We start from the raw sequence: 19,886 nt of genomic DNA, 5'->3' as shown, positions 1-19,886 counted from the left end.
CTTAAATGTCTGGGAGGTTTCAGCGCTGTGAAGACCCGCAGAAGATAAATCAGTGCACTTATATGAAAATATGCACATTTCAGTATCAATCTAGTGCATATTGACATATCTACTATCTAAAGCCTCTTTACTAAACTTCCTTTCTTTTTTTAGCCCCCTTTTCTATCAACCCACACATCTATTGGCCTTGCAGTCATGGCAGACAGTGTTTAGAATTACTCAAAAAGCAACCTAATTTCTGTATTTATCCACATTTAAAAATAAATACAGACAAGAAAATGAATGTTTTCTATCTGTATTTATCCGTAAAAATCAGTAGAAACGGAAAACAGGGAGCCCTACTTGTAAGTAAAACCAACTAACCGCCTGATTTTTTTTATTAGCACCTACCTTTCAACGATCCCTGAATTACTATTATTTCAGGTTCTCTACTCTGCCTGTGATATAATCGTGAGTTTTAGTTCTAGTGTGACACTGTATTCGCACCATTCACCGTGTGTGTTTACCCCCTGGTGTTTGGTTCATTCTCTTATGATAAATTCTTCTCTTTTTTTACTCCTTTCTTTTACAGGCCATCTGTTTTATTTTATAAACTACTGGTAGCTTATTCAGACCTCAATAATTCATGAATGTTCTTAGTGAGAAGAAAGTTGTTTCTGATTTTTGTTTCTTTCTTCCAGTTCAACGCTCATACTCTCTGTGCTCAGCAAAATTACGTTTGTTCCTGATGATGACCCAGTTAAATATATAATATTGAAAAGCAGATGAAAGCAATAGGGCAGTGAAGGACATTTGATATCTTCAAAAGAGAGAACTATATATATTGTAGTAAATCTTTACCGGGATTAAATGTGTCTCCTCTTAAAGGAATTAATTGGGTCATTTATACATTTTCTTCTTTTTAAAATAAATTACTATTTCAGGGCAAGTTGGCTGGCATCCTTTGTGAGCATAGTGACATAGCAAGCTCTTGAGGCCTTGCATCCTGCATCTGGCCTCTGCTGGAGTGAGTCCTGACCGCCCCATGTGGTGTCCCCCAGGCCCTGGACTTCTAGAAGTTGTGTTGGTGGTACTGTTCCTGCCTAACTCAAAAATTTGAGGCTAAGAACATATTTCACTAAAACATCATGGAGAGCACACAAAAGAGTGGAACCTACCTGCCAGCCGATCCACCCAAGATGCATCACCAACTAGTCTGATTTCGTGATAGCTCCCGCTACGTTCTTCTCCACAGCAGCAAATCCCTTTCAGCTGGACTTCTCAGTGATGGTATCTAGCCTCTTGGAGCTTCCACCCAGGGAAGGGGTGCCGTCCCCACCTGGCAGTACTGTCTCTTCCAAAGACCTGACTCCCAGAGAGTTGGAAGACAGGGAGAGAAATAGGGCACACTAGCTGGAGGTGGCTAAGTTTAAAATGGAGAGTCAGAGCGAATTAGAGAATAACAAGTTGTCCTTGGAGAGAGAGAGAGAATGAGAATGGAGCATGAGTGGATGTTGAGGGAGTTAGAGATCAAGGCAAAGGGCTTAGAGATCGCTCCCTCTGGTGGCAGCGCACCATCTGTGCCTTCAGAAAGCAGAGTGTATATTCCCAAAGATGTCATCAAAGATTTCCACAAGCATGAGGATATTGGGCAGTGGTTTGCAGCCTATGAGATAGCAATGTTGGCCCACCGGGTCCCTGAAAAGGATTGGGGGGCGGGGTTGTGGGGCCGTTTTGTGAGTGAGGGGAGGGATACTTTGTTAGACCTGCCCAGTGAGAATAGGATGTCTTATGACCACATGAAGGAAGCCCTGATGACAAGGTATGGTTTGACTCCAGAACTCTATAGACAGATTCAGGAATTGTAAGAAACTGGAGGGAACCACTTGGGTAGAATATGTGTCTTTCTTTTGCAGAGCTATGGATGGTTGGGTGAAGGGTAGCAAAGTGGATACTTTTGAAGGGCTCTATGATTTGTTTGCCAGGGAGCACTTATCTGATAATTGTTTTCCAGAGCTACGCCAGCACCTTATTAATAGCAAGTTAACTAACCCTAGGAAGCTTACTGAGGAGGCGGACCGCTGGGTCAGTATCAGGGTCCACAAGGGTCATGTGGGAGATTCCGCCAAAGGTGGGCAGGGTCCCCAGCAGAAGAGAGGGGGGACAAGGGTAAACAGAGGGAGTTCCAGAGAGGGCCCCAAAGTAATTCCCAAAGGAACCAAGGGAAGGGTTCCCAGCCTCCCCCTGAGAAGAAGCAAGAGGTCCTGACAGGTAAACCTGTTCAGAGGGGACCCTACAAGTGCTTTACGTGTGGTCAAATGGGCCACCGTTGGTTTGATCCACAGTGTCCCATGAAGGATTCCAGAGTTCCACCACGTGCACCACCCCGTCAGATGGCAAGTGTAGCTCTGGGAGGGGAGGAGAAGGGTGCCCAAGGTGGGTGGGGTCCTGCAGAAATGTCCCTTGTCTCACTAGGAGACTTTGAGATGGTCCCTCCAGCTCAGCTGCCTGATAACAGTAAGAAATACAGGCAGTGGCTGACCATCACTGGCAATAGAGTGGAGGCTCTTAGAGACACAGGAGCCAGTGTGACAGCTGTCAAGTGTCAACTGGTGTCTCAAGAGCAGGTTGTCCCCAATGCCTTTTTCCCAGTTGTTGCTGCTGACAACACAGAGAGCCACTGCAAGGTGGCTCGGGTTCCCTTTGAGTGGGGTGGGGTGTCTGGTACTCTTCAGGTAGCTGTGAGGCCAGCCATGCCTGTGGATTGTCTGTTGGTCAATGATTTGGAGAGCTCCCCTTGGGCTAAGGTGGAGAAGGCTCACTTGGAGATGTTGGGTCTGCCTGAGTGGGCGTGTGTGACCACTCGGTCTATGGCAGCCAGTAAGGGTGTTGAAGAGGTCCTGGAGCCTGAAAGTATGGCACAGGGACCTGCCTTAAAGAGAAGAGGTAGGGGGCGCGGGAAACCAGCCCCCATTGTTCCCACGGTCCAGGAGGAGGCAGACCTTGAGGGGGATGCCCTGGAACCTACAGGGGAACAGGTTGCTGAACTGGGGGGCCTACCTGAGCTGACCCATTGGCAGCAAGAAGGAGGACCCTCCAGGGAGGAATTTTGTGCAGAACAGAAGAAGTGCCCTTCTCTTGTAGGTTTGCGGCAACAGGCCACCGACCAAGCAGCAGGTGATCAGTCACATTGGATCTACTGGGAGACCGACCTCCTGTATACAGAGCCTAAGGTTGCTGAGCCTGGGTCAGCCCGTGTGCTGGTGGTACCCCAGCACTTCTGAGCCTTCCTACTGGGGTTGGCTCATGATGTACCTTTAGCTGGACATCTGGAGCAGGACAAGACCTTTGAAAGGCTGGTCACCCACTTTTATTGGCCCCAGATGCGGAAGAGTTCAGATACTCATTGTAGGACCTGTCAAACTTGCCAGGCAAGTGGGAAAAGTGGAAGGAAGCAAAATAATCCTCTCCAACCTTTCCCGGTAGTCAGTACCCCCTTTGAACGGGTGGGCATTGACATTGTGGGGCCACTGGACCCCAAGACAGCCATGGGCAACAGGTTTATCCTGGTCTTGGTGGACCATGCCACCCGGTACCCGGAAGCCATCCCACTCAGGACAGTGACGGCCCCCATGGTGGGACGTGCACTGATGGGGATTTTCTCCCTTGTGGGGTTCCCCAGAGAGGTGGTGTCAGACCGTGGAACCAATTTCATATCTAGTTTATATGAAGTCCCTGTGGAAGGAGTGTAGTGTTACCTACAAGTTCACCACTCCTTACCACCCCCAAGGTAATGGGCTGGTTGAAAGATTCAATCGGACCCTTAAAGGCATGATCATGGGTCTTGAAGAACCAATGAGGCGTAAGTGGGACATCCTCTTGCCATGCCTTCTGTTTGCTTACCGTGAGGTGCCACAGAAATCCCTAGGGTTCAACCCATTTGAGCTTTTGTATGGACACCCGGTAAGAGGACCTCTGAGTCTGGTCAAGGAAGGCTGGGAGCAATCTCCTAGGAAACCTCCCCAAGATGTATATAGTTACATGCTGGCCTTCAGGAACCAGACTCGGCGATTCAGAGAGCTCGCTCAGGCGAATCTGGAAGCCAGCCAGGAAGAGATGAAGTGGTGGTACAATCAGAATGCCACTCTGATTGAGCTTCAGGCTGGACAGAAAGTTTGGGTCATGGACCCTGTAGAGCCTTGTGTGCTCCAGGACAGGTGGACCGGTCCATTTGAGGTGGTGGAGCGCAAGAGTGATGTCACCTATCTGGTAAACTTGCAGTCTCCCAGGAACCCTTTGCGGGTCCTACATGTTAACCGCCAGAAGCCCCACTTGGAAAGGTCCGAAGTGGGCATGCTCCTAGCGACGGATGATGGAATGGAGGAGGAGACAGAGCCTCTTCCTGACCTCCTGTCTGCAACAGAGCAAGATGGGTCAGTGGATGGGGTCAGCCTCTCTGCCACACTGACCCCTGATCAGCAGCAAGATTGTCGCCAACTGTTGGGACAATTCTCTAATTTGTTTTCCTCGGTTCCTGGTGTCACTGAGTGGTGCGTCCATGATGTGGACACTGGGGACAGTCCTCCTGTGAAGCACAAGGCTTACAGAGTGACTGACAAGGTCAGGACTTACATCAAGGAGGAAGTCTCCAAGATGTTTGCCTTAAGGGTGATTGAGTCCTCCAACAGTCCTTGGGCCAGCCCAGTGGTCCTGGTCCCAAAGGCTGCCTCACCTGGTGCCACACCTGAACTCAGGTTCTGTGTGGAGTACCGAGGACTCAATTTAGTCACCAGGACTAACGCGCACCCCATCCCCAGAGCTGATGAGCTAATTGATCGGTTAGGGGCTGCACAGTACCTCAGCATGTTTGATTTGGCGTGTGGGTACTGGCAGATCGCCTTAACTGATGGGGCCAAAGAGAGGTCAGCATTCTCCACCCCAGATGGGCACTACCAGTTCCGGGTTATGCCCTTTGGGATGAAGAATGCCCCTGCCACCTTTCAGAGGTTGGTCAACCAGGTATTGACTGGACTGGAAGATTTCAGTGCCGCCTACTTGGATGACATCGCAGTGTTCAGCGCCAGTTGGGAAGAACATCTGCACCACCTCTGGGAAGTGTTGATGGCACTACGCAAGGCAGGCCTCACGATCAAGGCAAGTAAGTGCCAGATCGGGCAGGGTTCAGTGGTGTACTTGGGGCACCAGGTAGGGAGCGGCCAGGTGGCGCCCCTGCAACCCAAGATTGATACCATCCTGGGGTGGGAACCCCCAAAGACCCAGACACAGGTGAGAGCCATTTTAGGACTCACGGGGTAGTACAGGAGGTTTGTCAAGGGGTATGGCAACATTGTTGCACCCTTGACGGAGCTGACTTCCAGGAAGCAGCCCAAGAAAGTGAACTGGACTGACACCTGTCAGAAGGCTTTTGACACCCTTAAGACTGCCTTGTGCACAGCACCCATGCTTCAGGCCCCCAACTTCTCAAAATAATTCATTGTTCAAACAGACGCTTCAGAGAATGGTGTGGGGGCTGTTCTATCACAGATTAATGAAGAGGGCCTAGACCAACCTGTAGCCTTCATCAGTAGGAGGTTACTTCCACAGGAACAGAGGTGGAGTGCAATTGAGCGTGAGGCATTTGCTGTGGTCTGGGCACTGAAGAAGTTGAGACCATACTTGTTTGGGACTCACTTCCGGGCTCGGACAGACCACAGGCCCCTCAGATGGGTGATGCAGATGAGGGGTGAGAACCCAAAATTTTTGAGGGTTGTCTATTTCCCTACAGGGGATGGACTTTACGGTGGAACACCGCCCTGGTACAGAACACGCCAATGCTGATGGTCTGTCCAGATTTTTCCGCCTTAGTGAAGAGAACTCCCAAGGGGAAGGGTAGTTTTCCCCACATTTCAGCTGGAGAGGACACGTGTTAGACCTGGTACCATTTGCGTGATTCTCCCTTCCATTTTTACTGATTGCCTCCTCTGTTTTTGATATGTTTTGCTGCTTTAGATGCTTTGGGCACTGTGCCACTGCCATTCAGTGCCACGGTGCAAGTGTCGGCTACTCAACGAAACACTGCCAAGGGGACTGTGTTGTTGTAACCTTTTGCTCACAAGAGATGGTTAAAGCATTACTTAGTGAACTCCCCCAACGACAAATGATTACATTGAAACACCAAGGTGACACCATTGTAGCAGTGCCATTGGAGTATTTTTACAAACCGGATGTTGAACAATTCGCTTATGTTGGTAATAGTGTTACATCTGCAGATTGGTATACTCCACTACCACTGACAAATAGATTTTTACCTCTTAGAAGAGGCAGTGAACTCGATTGACTGCATAAGGATGTAGCTCAAGCAACCGACATAAACCAAGGTATCCTAATCAATGCTAAGCTCACAAAAATTCAAACCAGCCGTGAGTCTGCCCCAAATAAGACCCAATTACACACAAAATTGATTGTTACAACATGGAACATAGCTGGAATGAAGGACGAAGCGTGGCTTGAATTTGTTAAAAATTGTCATATAATTTTCTTACAAGAAACTTGGCATACCAATGCTTTTTATATTGAGGGATGCTTTTCGGTTGTTACACCAGTAAGCCCTTCCTGGAATGGAAGGGCAAAAGGAGGACTAGATACTTTGGTTTCAGTTACATACCCGTTGATTAAAAAAAAAAGTATATATCAGTGTAGATTAATTTCTATAATAATATATTCAATAACACTAGAAACCAGGTTGTAATGGCTCTAGTGAAGGAACTAGATACATTTACAAAGCCTATCTGGGGTGATTGTTTATATATTTGTGTTGATGATTTTCATTACAGAAAATGCAACATTTTGGCAGCGGAAAACTGTTGTTATAAGGATGAACATGGTGAAGTCTATCCCCACTTCTCTCATAATGTAATTGGAGATACAATTAATGGTTCAGTGTATAAGTATAATCTTGATCTCTTGGAGCAGTTAAGTGCAGAATGACAAATGATGGTACCAACAAACGAAGGCTATAAATACTCTTTATATAATTGACAATTTCTTAATTTCAGAAAATGGCTGAGGACAAATTGAAATATTTGAAGTCATAGAAAGTTCATTTAGTGATCACCATCTGCTATTTTTGACTCTTAGACTTAGTACTGTGTACCAAGAGAGGGCTTGTTTAGCTATAGATATCAAAACATAAGGAGAGAATAGTATGAGTAACAAATGGTCGGGAGTTAATCCGTGCTCCTTGCTTGATAAAATTGTGCATGATAGGCAACAAGACTCCGATATCTGTATGGAGGGAGACTACACTGAAGTACACATTATCACAGCCTTTTGTAATATTACCTTTGCAATTTCAGGAGATTTAAAAATTTAAAACAAAAAGACCTTAAAGCAAAGCTCCAGCTGGTTTGCCCAACAATGTACCAAAGGAAACCAGGCCCTAAAAGAGGCTCTAAAGGATAGGCCTAGGGACGGTGAAATGATAAAAACATTAAGGAAGTCTTATAAACAGACCCTAAATAGAAGGATAGTAGTGATACAGGAACAAGCTTTGGGAAATGTATTACAAGGGGCAGATACACGGGACGCAACATTATTCTGGCAAACTATAAATCGCCCCTTCTTTAAAGATCAGGCCGCAGTCAAGATTGAGAACGTAGTCAAGTCTTCAGATTGAATAAGCCATTTTGGACGGATCTTCAATCCAAATAATGATAATCCATTACTCCTTGAAAATAGATTTTTTTTGTAACAACAGGCTTCCCAAATTCGACCCCTATTAGTTTAGATGAGATAAAAGCTGCTTTAGATAGATGTGCCAATGGGAAGGCATCTGGCCCTGATGGGGTACCTTTAAGTCAGATACTGACTTTTGGGCCCCAATTTTACTAAGAGTCTGCAACGCATCAGCAAGTGGTTTCTGTCTGTAACATGGATGAAAAATGTTATTGTTCTGATCTTCAAGAAGGGAAATAGGGGAGATGCAAAATGCTATTGCCCCATATCCCTCCTTGACTCAACCTCAAAAGTGATGGGCAGAGTCCTTCTGGAAAGATTAGAATGTTGGGCAAGTGACAACTCAGTTGTTACAGAATTCCAATATGGATTCAGAAGAGATTTAGGGACTATTGAACAGTGTGTCAACCTCCACCTAATAATGAGTAAATATACACTTTCCAAAAAGGGCCATCTGCACTTAAGCTTTGTAGATTTAACAAGTGCCTTCGACTTAGTTAACCATGCAAAATTATGTCAGACTTTGGTTAGAATGGGTGCCCCTAGTGATATTATTAATTACCTAGCTCAAATATATAAATTATTATCCACAAGAGTTCGATATGGGCCCAAAGGTGAGTGCACTCCATGTTTTAGTGTAACACGTGGGATTAGACAAGGCTGCGTCCTTGCTCCACTATTGCTTTCCCTCTGTGTCAACGGCGTTGACTAATGTTTGCAAAAGCTGAATACTGACGCCCTTAAAGTCGGCAAATGCATAACTCTGGTCTTGTTGTATGCAGACAACGCGGTCCTGCTATCTGGAACCGCAATGGGCTCCAGTGTCTAATTGAGAACTTCGTTGAATATATGGAAGAAAAGGACCTAAAGCTGAACATCAAAAATACATTCAAAATGGTCTGCGGAAAAGGGACACCGAAAACTAAGATACACCATGTTAAGGAGATGCTGATAGCAGAAACACATTCTTTCATGTATTTGGGCCTAATTTTCACATCTAATGAGCAATGGGGAACACACATCAAAATATGTAAGTCAAAACTTTTACGGTCAACAGAGGCCATTTTTAGATAAAAAAATAAATAAATAGGGAACAAGCCAATAAGAGAAATCCTGACTCTCTATTGGAATGGCTAATCATGCTTTACTTCAGACTCAAGAAAAAACTATTAGCAGTCCTTAAGTCAACCCCTTAATACTTTGCACATAAGGAATTAGCAGTTCCCTACATTGATAATTACATCAGTGTAGCAACACTTACCATTTGGCATGGGATCTGGAGCAAAAATTGAACCAAATACAGTCAGGATATCATAATGGATTGCTTTTCCCTTGAATACAGTAAAACAATCCCATAGTTGTCACATATCAACAAACTCCTAAATGAACTTGATGAGAATGTTGGTATTAATGCTCCCAGGAAAGTCTTATGCCATAGTAAGAAGGATTTGAAAACAGGGTTAATAGGAGCCGGAGAACTGTCAAGGGAAATCATTGTAACTTCAAAGCAGACGATTAAAGCATATTGTGAAGGGCCAATCGAGATAGGCATACAACAATATTTACTCCGGGTACCAAATTTACACATAGATTCTATCAAATGGAATCGAAATCTCATAAGTTGCCCTTGTGACGGAAAGTCGCACCAGTCAACTCTACATTTTATTCTTTTTGTAATTTTTATAAAGATATTAGGAAGAGTATTTTACGTCCTCTATTTCTTAGTGGAAACTTATATTCTTATAAAGCTTCTTTTCATTTTATTTGTAGCTTAGAAAATGAGAGAGTATGCAATGCAGTGGATGCCTATATTCAATTGGCAATTAAAAGAAGAAAGATTAATTCACACCTCGAGGCCTTAGTTTATGAAATAATGTAGGATGTATATCCATTGGGTGACTTTTAGCCCTGTTATCCCACCCTCAATCTTTGGATACGATCAAATTATTCTATTTTATTATTCGTATACCTAAATATAAATTTTTCAATAAAATTACAATATGAGATTCCTGTGTATTTTGTACCATGTTTTATGTGCTTATGGTATTGAATAATTGATGTATTATGCTGAGATATTTTTAAAATGCTTTTATGGTTGTATTTTTAACTTTATAAAGCTGATTGAATTAAATTGAATTGAACTCTACCATCTCCTGAAGATTTCTTCAGAATGTTTTCTAAGTACAAAGGTACCTAATCCACCTCTTGTATCCGACCTGTGCTCCATCGCAATCAGCCTTAACTTTTGTCTTCGACCTTGTCTTGCGTGACTAGATACCTGTGGTTGGCGCTTTGATCTTTTAAGCCTTAGATTTCAATAAAAATGTAAAAAATCATAATCCAGGTTCTACTAATTGGATTTAATTTGTTTTGGTGTCATTTTATTAATTAAAATGTTCTCTATTTTTCTAAATTGATTTGGAATATTTCTGGTGTTGTGTTTTCACTTTATTACTGTTTGTGTGCTACATACATATTTTAAACAGTACGTGTTAAAGTTAACGGGGAGCTGTCAGAGTTATTTGAGTTAGTGTGGGGCACCAGGCAAGGATGGCGTCTGTCACCCTTATGTTTGCCCTGATGGTGAAGCCATTGGTGACTTTTGTCAGCGATACTTTGACTGTCCCCTATGCTTCACAAATCAATACATACTAATATGATATATCCCTATACGCAGATGGCATCACACTATGGTGCCGATTCCGATCTCGGTCGGAAAGCACTCCGTCCGATCCGGGGTGTTTCCCGACCGATCCGGACTCCTGCAGTCCGACCGAGCACGATGCGGCTGTATGCTGTCGGACTCGGTTCGGTCGGACTCCCATAGAAGTCAATGGGAGCCGGTCGTACGACGCATACATGGGATCCCATTGACTGAATGGGTACATCGCAGACAAGTGCGGCCCCTACAGTGGGTACGTGTCAGTGCCATGGGTCTCCCCCTGTGTCTGAGTCGTAAGGCTGCGGGTGACTGGGGGTCCGACGCGGACCCCCGAAGTCCAACTCCGGGAGCTAATGCGAGCCAGACGCTCCGACTCGATCCAGCTGTCTGAATCGAGCATCGTACTAGCTCGGCCGTGAAACGTCTCCATTGCGTGCCACGGTTTGCTTGTGACCGAGCCATACGGAGCGGTTCGGACCCGGAAACGATTCGGACGGAGATTTTGCGCTTGTTCGCATCGTACTTCGACGTCTGGACCCGTGTACAACTTGGCCGGAAAATCAGCCTCCGAATCGGATCCGCTAATGCCGAACCTGATTCGGTGCCCTTCCGACTGACATCGGAATTGGCCCCTTTGTGTGTGCAACCTGACAAAAACCTAAACAGCGTATTGCAGGAATTTGATTTGCGGGATACTAAGATATATACATTAACTGGGGGAAGTCCTGAATATTCCTACCAAGAGCTCACACCCCTCATTTTACCCCGGACTTTCCTCTGCACTGGTGCCTGGAGATGCTCATACATCTTGATATCTGGATACACTGAGACAGGGAAGTCATTCTGCATGCAAATTCTGGGGTCACACTCATGGCCGTGACTGACCAGATCAAGACCAGATCTTGAGATGGGTGTCGCTCTCTTCAACACTGGCGAGGTGCATAGAGCTACACCTGTTCATTAACATACAGCTCCCTCTAACAGCAAGATATTTCACAGTGCTTAGAACATAGTTAGTGCGCCTTGCCTGGGCTAGGAAACAGTGACAGATAAGATGGGAACCCCTCACACTGCCATTTAACAGAGGGGGGTCTGGAGGCTGCTGACTTGAACTTTATTATGCATGCACCCAAGCACACTTTGCCTTCCACTGATATAGGCCTACTGTCTTTCACCCAAACCAAGTAGTGCTGGCAGATTATGTGGCGCCTGCTCCACTATAATCTCCTATGGGAACCCTCCACTATTCAACCCAAACACTATACCTCAGTCGTATTCACACTTGAAGCGTGGGACAAAATAATGGGAAGAACTGGATTGGGTCTTATATACTCTCCCCTGCCACTTAGTCATCACCCACTGTTACCTGCTACACACACGAAAATTTAGTGCGGACACATCTGCATGTTAAAGGACTTGGATGCTGGGGAGACCTGTACAGACAAGGCACCTTTCTGACATTGGAGGAACACCTGACGGACACCCGGAGTACCCCATTGGAGGTGTTCACATACTACAGAATTCGAAGTGGTTCTAGGAGTGCGATCCCGGGCTTCCCTATGGAACTTCGGACCCTCGCTTGAGGCCCAGTCCACAATGCACCTGATTACCACCTTTTATCGCAGTGAAATCCCTGATACAGTCTGGAAATATTGCTGCATGCAAACGGGGCAAGCATCGTTCAGCAGTAGGTTTTACATTATACAGCATCGTTCAGCAGTAGGTTTTGCAACATACATTATAAATGCCTACAACGGGCCAAACAATACCCCCAAGCAACAACATAGATGCGGTCTATGACCAAATGATCACTGTTTGAGGTATGGAGGACAGGGTGCCAGATTCCGTCATCTGGCCTGGACCTGCACCTCTACACATGAGTACTGGAATTAGATCTTTACTGCCCTGTCGCAAATGACTGGCTGTGCAATTGCTATTTACATGTGTGGGTCTCCTGGGATATGTAAAGAAAGTGTACGTTTGTGGCGGTAGGGCTGCTGCTGGTGAAGCGGCTGGTTGCTTGTAGATGATGGTGCAGAGGGCATTCCCCTAAATCCAAGGTTTGGATTTTTCTAATCTACCGTATTGTAAATTACAATACAGTAGATTATCCGCATATATTTTTAGTTCATTACAATTTGTAATGAACTAAAAATATATGCGGATATGCTACCCCTTGCTTCTAGACCCAGAGACATCTGGCAGGACTTAACTATCTGGATCCAGATCTTCCTGACGTCGAATGGTCGTGCATCAACATCTTTGGTTGTGGTGCCAGAACTGTTGTTGACGTCAAAGGTAACGATAATGGTACCTCTGGTGCCATCGTTGTGCTCCTCGACAAGGAGCAAGTCAGTTCATGGGTAAGGGAGGTGCACTCCGAGTGAAGTCAATCAAAAGAGACAGGTATAATCCATCTATCTTCTTTTATTAAAGTTTTCATTTAAAAACTGGCACACAGCCAATGAGTTTCGTTCCATGATGCCAAGGGAACTTTGTCAGGGCTTGGAAATACAAGCATTGGTATAGCCAATAGGTCTCGCCTTTGGGACCTTATAAGTGTTTAGTTATCCAGCACAATATCCTTGGTGCAACATCAACTGTTGCATGGCTAAACACTTATAAGGTCCAAAAGGCGCGACTTATTGGCTATGCCAATGCTTGTTGGCTTTGTGCCCTTCCAGTGCCTGCTTTCCATGAGGACAGGCACAGGCCTTCTTAGGAGACCTCTCCCATTGCTACCTCGGTTATAAACTCACTGACTGGATGCTTGTCCACGGGACCAGCCTGTGGGCACCTGGGCTGCACGTCTGCCTCTGGAGGTGACCCCAGCCCCCCACTGCGGCTTCAAGGGGCTCCGGGGAAAGGAACCGCTTCTGGTTAACGGGAACAGGACTGCCCCTCGCCTTCCCCCTTAGGGGAAGGTGGCAGGGGTTTTTTTACATTTAAAAACTCGCCCACCTCCTAGGGCCAGTGATGGTATATGTCACAGAATTTACTATAGCTCATGGCAGCCCCAGCAACGGGGCTTCCCGGCACTAGACCTAAAACGACGAACGAGCTGCACCTACCGGCCTATCGGAAGGAAAGGAAAGCGGGACGCTAAGTGGGGAAAAGCCACGTTTTCTGGGTTTTTCAGAAGTGTAAGTGATTCTGTCGGATCCACCCTGCAGGGTTGGGGAGGGGGGGTGCACCTCTTTCTCCAATCATTCATTTTTTGCGCCCCTGGACCTTGTGCTGGGTTATGGTTCTGGCGTCTTCAAGGCACATTGGGCGGCCAGGTCTAAACATTGACTCGAACAGTCAGTCCATCAGAAGCACTCCGATGTGTAGCATTCTACACATCTACAAATGTACGACGACGCCTCTTCAGAGGCATAATGCGCTACATAGATGCAAGTACAATAAGCCATGTAGTAACATTATGTAATATAAAAAAATCTAGTTGCATTTGATGGGAAAACTCATATGTGGATTTAGATCATAACGTACCTCTTACCGTACATGATTAGGCTCCTGCAAGTCACAAGGTGTTCCGTGACCATACCGAGGAATGAGGCAGGGTGACTTTAGGGACTCACGGACCGCAGATGTGAAATGATGATGTAGTCATTTGCCAACTGATGATGTGATGACCTGTACCCCAAGGGAGCGGGCCTTTAACCACTGCTAGAGCCCGGAGCATTAGAGCAGTCAGTGAATTAGAACATTCCACCTGGTCAGGACAGAAGGGTGTAAATCACACAGGAAAAAGCACGGAAACAAACCCTGGAATACGGAAGTGGAGGGTCGGCCCTAGCCAGGAGGGTCTTCCAGTCAGCTCCCCACGTCCCAGTGTTCCAAGCGTAGTCACAAAACAAACTTCAAACAGTTCAACGCGTCACTATTATGTACCGAACTTCTAAACGAACATTCTGCCACTGTGTTCTCCTTTCACATCTGCCCACTCCTTCCTCTATTCTTCCCTATGCCCCCCCCTATCCTGGCCCTCTTCCCCTTCCTTGGTCTTTTGGTTGCGCCGTGCATGGTGCGACATTCTGATATGTCGATCTCTTGGTGGGACGACGAAATAAAGCGCTCCATAACCTCACTCACCTTGGCTCTTGCATCAAGTTATTACACTGCTCCTAACGTGCAGCAGCATCACTGTTCAGATAGATTCCCACTTTCCAGCAGTGTGATAAATAATCTATTGCCACAGTGCAATAAAATGAACATAGGGTTGGGGGTTCACCAATGGCCAGAGATGCTGCCCATGTGGAAATCTCCTCAGATAGTCATCAATTGATCTATGCGAGCAGGGGGAGGTAACTACCTCAAGTGACGTAACACATACTGAAGTATTGAGAGATTGAGGTCTGTTATGGGAATACACAAATGACGGGGTTCAGCATAGAGCGGATTGAGAGAAGAGTCAATCTCCTTCAACTATAAATCATAGTCAACCATCAATCAATTAGTTATTTGTAAACCCGCTAGAGTGGCTGGCTGCAGCTTACCGATTACTTCATTTGAACAGCCGGGTCTTGAGTAATTTCCTGAATTGTTGGAGCGACGGTGCAGTCCTAAGGTGCAGGGGGGCGGGTTTGTTCCAAATTTTGGACACTAGGTGAGAAAACAAGCGCGCGCACCTCGCGCCGCTGAAAATAAAAAAATAAAAGAAAAAAGAAATGTGATGAGGAGAGGAGGAGGCAGCAGTGGGGGGAGAAAGGAGGGGGCCTGTGACTCTTTCCCTTGCGGGAGCGAGCAGGTACCAACTGTTAATTGTAAACAGATTGTCTCAAATTTTGCTCCCGCAGGTAGGGAATTGCCAAATGTGCACGCGTTGCCATTCAAATCAATGCAACTCGTGCATGTTAGTGTCCAAAAAAGCAAGTTGATTACAAGAGGTACCCTTCTATGCAATGCATGCGCGCTGCGTAGGCGAGAACTAAAAAATGAAGATTCAATATTTTGACGAACTATATAAAGTATCTGTATTGTCCCAAAATTAAAGTCACATCAGAGTAAGAAGTACATATGTAGGTGTATCCAAAAGTATCGATTCCAATTTAGATTCTCAAGTATATGTCAAATATACATACGTCCATTGGTAAATAATAAGGTGGAAATTGCAAAAATCCCACAGTTGACTCATGTGGAGTAAAGAAGGTAGATATGGTTCCTGTTACGAATTCTTCACAATCCAAAGGGTACGAACGACAGCATGATAACCGGTGCTGACGACTGCCTTGACGTTGACTGGTCTCTTGAACGGTGAGAATGCCTAGAATGATAGTGATGATGGAGGTTTTTTGTGTTATCTCTTACTGGATCTTCCTTTATAGGAGTCTTTAGAGTGAGATATTCTTGTTGCAGAAAAAGGAGCCTCTTCTCTGTCTTTTTTTCTTTGGTTTGTCTTACTTACTCCTGACATAGGTTCCCCAGTTTGCCTCTCCATTGGATACCCTCTCAATCTTTTAGGTCTCTCTGACATTTTCTGTCAAAACTCACAGTCCTTAACAGCAGGCCAGCAGACTACACACACTGAATGTGGGTCTGAAGAGGCCTTTTTTCTCCCACATGCAGGGCACTTCACAAAGAGTGAAGGAATTGTGAAGAAAAAAAGTCACCACAGTAAGATAAAAAATGGTGAAAAATTTAATAAAACCTCAAAGATGTTAAATGAGGTAAAACAAAAATATAACTTTCAGACTCCAAAAGTTAGAAATAAACTGAGTACAGTAACCCAGAGAGTGTTCCTGAGATCCTCTGCGCAATGAGATGGAAAAAAGAACTCGGGCTGTGAGGCAAACCGCCACTACAGTGCATACTGGGAAGGGGAGCTTCTTGATTCTTAAAGTAACAGTGTATTTTTCTCTTACACTCAGTGAACTCTTGACCTGACAGGCTTCTTTTTTGCTTCATTTTCTGTCCCTGCAGTTACTTTAAAACTGTTTCTGTTTAAATTCACGGTTGCCTTGTAGTCAGGTGCTGCAATGTGGTATTTTTACTTTGTTAAACGACTTTTGAGATACGAAATATCATTCAAAAAGGCAGGCCTGTTATCCATTTTGGAGGTAACTCTACAAGTTGACAACTGAGGTATTAACTTGTACTAAAAAGGAATTTTTCCAAGTTTGAAGATAAAATGGATCCCAGCAGATGCACGGGAATATTCTGTGTTTATGACTTCAGTGAGGATACCTATGCTGCAGAACTAGGAATACAAGTGAGCACCTTTTCCTTCTACATCAAGGCACCTCATGCACACTGGGGAAGTGCCATAGGGGTTCCAAAACTGAACCGAAACCAGAGACAATTTGACGTTCTGGTGAAAGGATTCTTTGTTTATTAATCTTAAGTAATGTATAGAAATAGGGAATTCCTGGTTTGAGGGTGGTTAGAAATGCAGCCTCTTTGTGTATTTGTAGAATTTGTTCCAATACAGATGACTACATAAAAAGAAGCTAGAGTTCTTACTACGAAACCTATGGAGAAACAGTACCCTACCAAGATAATCCATAAAGCTGACAAGAGAGCCAGAAACAACCAGAGGGAGAACCTCCTCATGGAACATATCAAACAAGACAAGGGATATGTCATCTTTGTAAGCACATACAGTAATATTTCCAACCAAGTCAAAAAAGTAATTATGAAGAACTGGCGTATTCAGACATGTTATGAATTGAAGCTTACCAAACCACTTTTTTCTTTCAAATGCAACACTAGTCTTAGGGGCATGTTAGTGCAAATCCGGCCAAAAAAGAAATATCACTGAGCACCAATATACCCTATGGGGGTACCCATGTGTATAATGTTCAGTATGTCCCCATACAAAACACACCACTTCCCTAGATTTGACATTGCAACCACCTTAGAAACAAAGGAAACCCACTAACTGCAACTCTAGCAATGTAAACTGTGGTACGTAGGTATGACATCAAGAAAAGACTGAATTCGAAACAGTATACATTGCAGCAATATTCACTGCAAAAGGGTTTCCTCAAAACTAAAAGCATTTCCTAGACAAAGGACATCTGGGCACTGACCTTTTCTGGACTGTGATCAACAAAGTTATCGTAAGCAATGATATGCAAAAAACTCTATTAAAACGTGAACAGAGATGGGTGTACAGGCTTGGCACTCACAAAAAGGGTCTCAATTACAAAATACCATGGAATCAGTTAAACTCCTTATGTACTTGTTGAGGTATGAGACGCTCAGTAGGTTAATGTCAAGTCACTGTTTTCTGTGTGGCTTATGTGCTACATTCACTGTCGATATTTACCACCTTCATGATGAACAAATTTAATTTTAAAAAACGTATTCTAGGAAAATCACTTGGGATTATATTTTATTATAACACACTTTTGTCAGGGCTATATACAGATAGACAACGGTGTAAATAGAAAAATGTGCTTTCAAAAAAGGACATCACAGCAAGGTATTACGTGCATACTGGCTAGTGCTGATGCCCGAATGTTGATTTATGAACCCAAGTGTCCACTTTTGATCTGTAAAACAGACTCTTAATTCTCAAATATATTAAGTTTTAAAAACACCAGCTCTCTCACAGAGTAATGTTAAAATAAACAAATGTTGGAAATTTAAGGGTTCCCCCAAACATTTCGCCTTCCTCCTCCTCCTTTTGCTGAATTCTTCTTGTTAGCTTTTAGGACTCTGAGCACTTTACCTGTTCTAACCGTTGCTAAAGTGCATGTGCTTCTCCCCTAAAATATGGTGGCATTTGGCATATACCTGATTGGCATATTTAGCTTGCTTATAAGTCCCTTGTAAAGTTGTATACACTATACCCAGGGCCTGTAATCAATATACTACTAGTGGGCCTGCAGCACTGATTGTGCCACCTACACAAGTAGCCTTTGAAACCTGTCTCAGGCCTGCTGTTGCAAGGCCAGAGTGTGCAGTTTTCTACCACTTTGACTTGGCATTTAAACCACTTGCCAATCACCAAACTGTGCTTTTAGTACACACAGGTCACCCCTAAGGTAAGCCCTAGGTAGTTCTATGGATAGGTTGCTGTGTAACTAAAAGGTAGGACATGTACTTTTTAATTTGTATATGTCCTGGTAGTGACAAACAGCTAAATCCATTTTTCACTACTGTGAGGCGTACTTCTCTCATAGGCTAGCATTGGGAATTCCTTAAAACACTTTTAAGCTGTAATTCCTGATTTGAAAGGAGCAGCTAAATCATGTTTCATATCTTTGAAATGGTAATGATACATCCTCTTTAGTAGAAATGTTTGATTTGACATTGCTATTTTAGAAATGGCACTTTTAGAAAGTGGATGTGTCTCTGCTGTTAACTTTGCATTTTGTGCCTGCAGCCTGTCACTAATAAACGTCTGGACTGGATGACAGCTACACTTTGTGCATTCCCTCTAGACAGCCACAAGCACAGGAAGGGAAGGCTCATATGCATTCTGAGCACTCATTTGCATTCATCTGTGTTCTGATGGGTTTTCATGGGCAGGGAAGAATGGGAGGGGCTGACACCCGCACTTCAATAGGTAATGTCCTGTCCGCACACAAAGCACTGATTTACTCTCCACTGATAGGCTAGCAGACAGAACTAGGTTTAAAGGGATCCTTGTGCACTACAGAGAGCTCCTTTCAAGTCACCCACTACAGCAAAGGCACTTTTGGGTATAGGTACTGGGGCTCTGACCCTACCAAATCAGTCCACTACTGGACCTGGGAAGAACTTCTGGGCTTGCCTTCTGTTTTCTGAATTCTCAGGGACACAAATGACTTCCTGCAATCATGCTGGTGAAGCTGGAGTCTGCTATCTGAGAGTCCTACCCTTGCCTGGGATGCCCCCTCCAGTCCTAAGCTTCAGAAGTAGGGTCTGCAGCTTATTTTTGCAGAAAACGATGCATTGACTTGACTGCATCAGAAACTCTGCTGTATCACACTTCGATGTAGACAGAGGCTGCTTGGCGACAGCGGATCCACAGCCTGCATGGCTCAAGAACGACGTTCTGCGACAACGCATGTACTTCAACAGAGCTCGACGATGCCGCTGGACCCCCTATGCGTGGTTCGACGATGACACAGTAGGCTCCCTACGTCCACACTTGCTCCAGACAAGTTATTTCTCCAGCAGGACTTGTCTTGGTCCTGTAGTTGACCTACCCTCCATCACCGTTGGCCTGAATTTTGGATTTGTACCGGTCCCTCGCGACCACAAGTAACCTTTTGATTTGCAAGGCTAATGACTTCTAAGCACTGTTTTTGGGTTATTATCTTTAATAGCATATCTCAACTTGTCTGAGTCCTGTAACCGGCCTGCCCTCCATCGCAGTCAGCCTTAACTCTGGATTTACCCCAGTCTAGCGCAACCTCAAGTAACCTTTTAGCGCTTTTGACTTCTAAGCACTATTTTTGTTTTTCCTATTTAAAAAATCATAGCTCTAGTTCTACTTATTGGATTTTTGTTGTTTTGGTCTTGTTTAATTCAGATATATATTCTCTATTTTTCTAAACATGTGTGGAGTCTTTTTTGT

The 19,886-nt window shown here is 44.7% G+C and overlaps 1 protein-coding gene across 3 annotated transcripts in view; it reads left to right on the top strand.

The window, feature by feature from the left end:
* The window catches only part of LOC146817182 (uncharacterized), a 146,527-nt gene extending 136,453 nt beyond the window's left edge, over positions 1-10,074 (top strand). For 2 of the 3 annotated variants that reach the window (XM_085609182.1, XM_085609183.1), the window contains one exon: positions 681-841. In XM_085609182.1, coding sequence (XP_085465308.1) covers positions 681-728 — 48 coding nt within the window. In that variant the 3' untranslated portion in view covers positions 729-841. Of the gene's footprint in view, positions 1-680; positions 842-8,495 lie in introns of those variants that run through there. The other variant, XM_085609181.1, reaches the window with a different exon arrangement.
* Positions 10,075-19,886: the final 9,812 nt, after the last annotated feature.

Source organism: Triturus cristatus, chromosome 6 (genome assembly GCF_964204655.1).
Source record: "Triturus cristatus chromosome 6, aTriCri1.1, whole genome shotgun sequence".
NCBI lineage: Eukaryota > Metazoa > Chordata > Amphibia > Caudata > Salamandridae > Triturus > Triturus cristatus.
This window is presented reverse-complemented; position numbering and strand designations above follow the sequence as displayed.